Here is a 2,574-nt window from a genome sequence, read left to right as displayed (position 1 = left end):
TGCTTATTAGTTGTAGAGATGTTCCTGCATGATGTTTGTCTGCCTGTACCACAAAGAGGGAGAAAGCAGATGATCCCCATTAGGCTGTCCTTGGGGGTCATTGTGGCTCAGGGGAACCAAAAGAAACAAGAAAAAGAGAAAAAGTGTAAAGCCATCAGCTATCCTGAAAAGATCATCCCTCTGCTCAGCATCATATTCTGAGTTCCTCAAAGTCTTTCCTTGGGGTATTACCACAACCTTTAACAGGGGTGGCCCCTTCTGCCACAGTAGTGGCTGGCAATGCAGGAGAGGTCACAGCACCCAGAGGTGATGGGCTCTCCATCACAGCTGAGGATGCTGCCAACAGCAGCGGAGGTGGAGGAGCCCAGGGCGGTGTTCTGTGGGAAGGAGCTGAGGATGGGCCCATGCAGGGTCACCACCACAGGGGAGGGCTAGATGATGACGGTGGAGTCCTGGCACTGCCTGACACAGGGCTCATTGCAGCTGTTGGCCAGTGGGGTCGGGCCACAGTGCTGGTGTGGCATGCATGACAGGCAGTGGTTGTAGCGGGACATGTCTCAAAGTCAGAGGTGCACCTGGCAGAAAATCAGAGTTCAGACATGGGTGAGAAAACAGCCTTGTTCCCATACGGAAGACAAGGGTCCTGCTGAGTGTCCAAGAGGAGGCTCAGCTGGGATACACCAGAGGGTCTTTCACTTACACCTAGGGGCCCCACAAAGAGCAGCTAGTCGTAGAGATTCCTGCCAAGCCTGTACAGCAGGAACATCTCAGTCAAATCCTAATGTCTCCCCAAGCTAAACACTCTTCTCTGTTCAATGTCCCATAAGAAGGAGCTTGAAGCCTAACAGTAGGGCAGAATGGGTATCATCTGAGATAGCCATTGAGGGAAGACCTCATCCTAGAGCAGAAGGAGGAGAAAGAGCTTCCCCTATGTTGTGCTCAATGCAGAAAGAGGCAAGAAAAGTGGATGAGGGAGCAAAGAGTTCTGCTAGTTTTTATACTGATCCTGCACTTGCCCAGGTCCACAGGCACTCGTTTTGGAGGTAGCAATTTTCTGATATACTCATGTCTAAAGCAAAATGTCCCAGCTAATGATGTAGGATGTGTTTTGATTTTCTGCAGTGCTATCTTTTAATTTTCTCCTTTCTAGCATGCCTTTTCCCTCATGGAGTGATGAGAATATGAGCTCAAGAATTTCCAGGGCAGAAACACATCAGAGCAGGAAGAAGACACAGACCAAGAGCCAGAGGGGTCCTGTGCAGGCAGTTAGTGTAAGGCTGGGGCACTCTGGTGGGTGGTTGTGTCCTCTTTTTCAGGAAGGAGCTAAGCTGTTCCCAGCCTGCACTCCAAAGCTCCCATCCACGAGGACATGTCACAAAATTCTCTCTCCCTCACTTCTGGTATTTTCCTTGTAATGCTGCCCTCAGGGGAATGTTCCTGCTCTGTTTGGCCTCCTGCCCCGCCTGGGAAGACTCTGGGAGTCCTCAAACTACATTAGGGATATGTTTGTGGCTTTATTCTAACCCAAGGTGCTCCAGCTTTTCCCTGCCAGGGGGTTCCCCAGTGTCTCCTCTTGAGCCCACAGCTGCTTGTGTGGATGCATATGTGCTTGTTTGTGTGGACATTTGTGAATGTGGACCTCTGTTGTATGTGTGTGTGTGCACAAAGTTCTGTCCAGCCAGCAGCTTATTGAGGTGCTGATGAATCTGGGCAAGGACTGAGACCTTTGAGCAGCTATTGAACAGGAGGGACTGGGGTCCTGATGTCACTGTGCTGTGCCCAGGAAAGCCAAAGAACTGATGAGTCCTGTGGTCTCTAGCCCCAAGGACAATAATTTCTCACACTGTATTCAGAATCTGTGAGACCAGCAATAGGCTCTGGGGAGAAGGTATATCTGATTCAATGTCACATACCCCAATGCCTGCTGCTGTTTCCCTAGCTGTGTCAGGGAAAGACCTTCTTTCTCCCAGGGGCTGCTACTGTTGGAAGCAAGGGCTCTGCATGAGACATGGGAACATGGTTAGTCTTGGAAGTTGTTTCCCTAGGGAATTCCTCTTCTAGGTAACTTCTGGCTTCTTTCTGTCAATGACCTTCTTCCTCCTGTTCCAGCCAGTCTTTCTGTGTCCATGGTGATCACTCACTGTGGCCTGATGGGAAATGAGGGCTCCAAAAGCAGAGAGAATGTTCTTCCCTGTCTGCAGTTGAGCCCTGAGTGCCCTGTTTTACCTCTTCCCTCCTTGGCCCCTACACATCCATGAGTGCATTTCTCCCCGCACCCCACTCACCTCTGCAAAGGTCTCAGGCATTGGCTTTGGCCTGATAAAAGGCACCCAGAGGGAGGCTCTTATCCTGTTCTTTCCCATACCCAGGATGTCAGAGGGTCCCCTATCCAGGGGATGACTCACACATCCAGATGCTGTTCAGCTGTCCCACACTTGGGATGTGGCTGTGCAGACTTATTCTTCTTGGGGACTCTCCACGCGGGCTTCCACTTTCTCATCCTCAGATGACTCTTCTCCCACCTCTCCTGGGCTGGAGGAAAGGGAGAATCCAAACACATATGTCAGCATTCCT

At 50.8% G+C, this 2,574-nt stretch overlaps 1 protein-coding gene across 1 annotated transcript; it reads right to left on the bottom strand.

Moving 5' to 3' along the window:
- Positions 1 to 239: 239 nt before the first annotated feature.
- On the bottom strand, positions 240 to 554 carry LOC104509404 (feather keratin Cos2-3-like). The gene is given in 1 exon segment (XM_010151338.1): positions 240 to 554. A coding segment is annotated over 1 exon segment (315 nt).
- Positions 555 to 2,574: the final 2,020 nt, after the last annotated feature.

This window comes from Eurypyga helias, unplaced genomic scaffold (assembly GCF_000690775.1).
Source record: "Eurypyga helias isolate BGI_N326 unplaced genomic scaffold, ASM69077v1 scaffold7795, whole genome shotgun sequence".
NCBI classification, from domain to species: Eukaryota; Metazoa; Chordata; class Aves; order Eurypygiformes; family Eurypygidae; genus Eurypyga; species Eurypyga helias.
The sequence above is the reverse complement of the archived record's forward strand: the minus strand, read 5'-3'. Positions and strand labels throughout refer to the sequence as shown.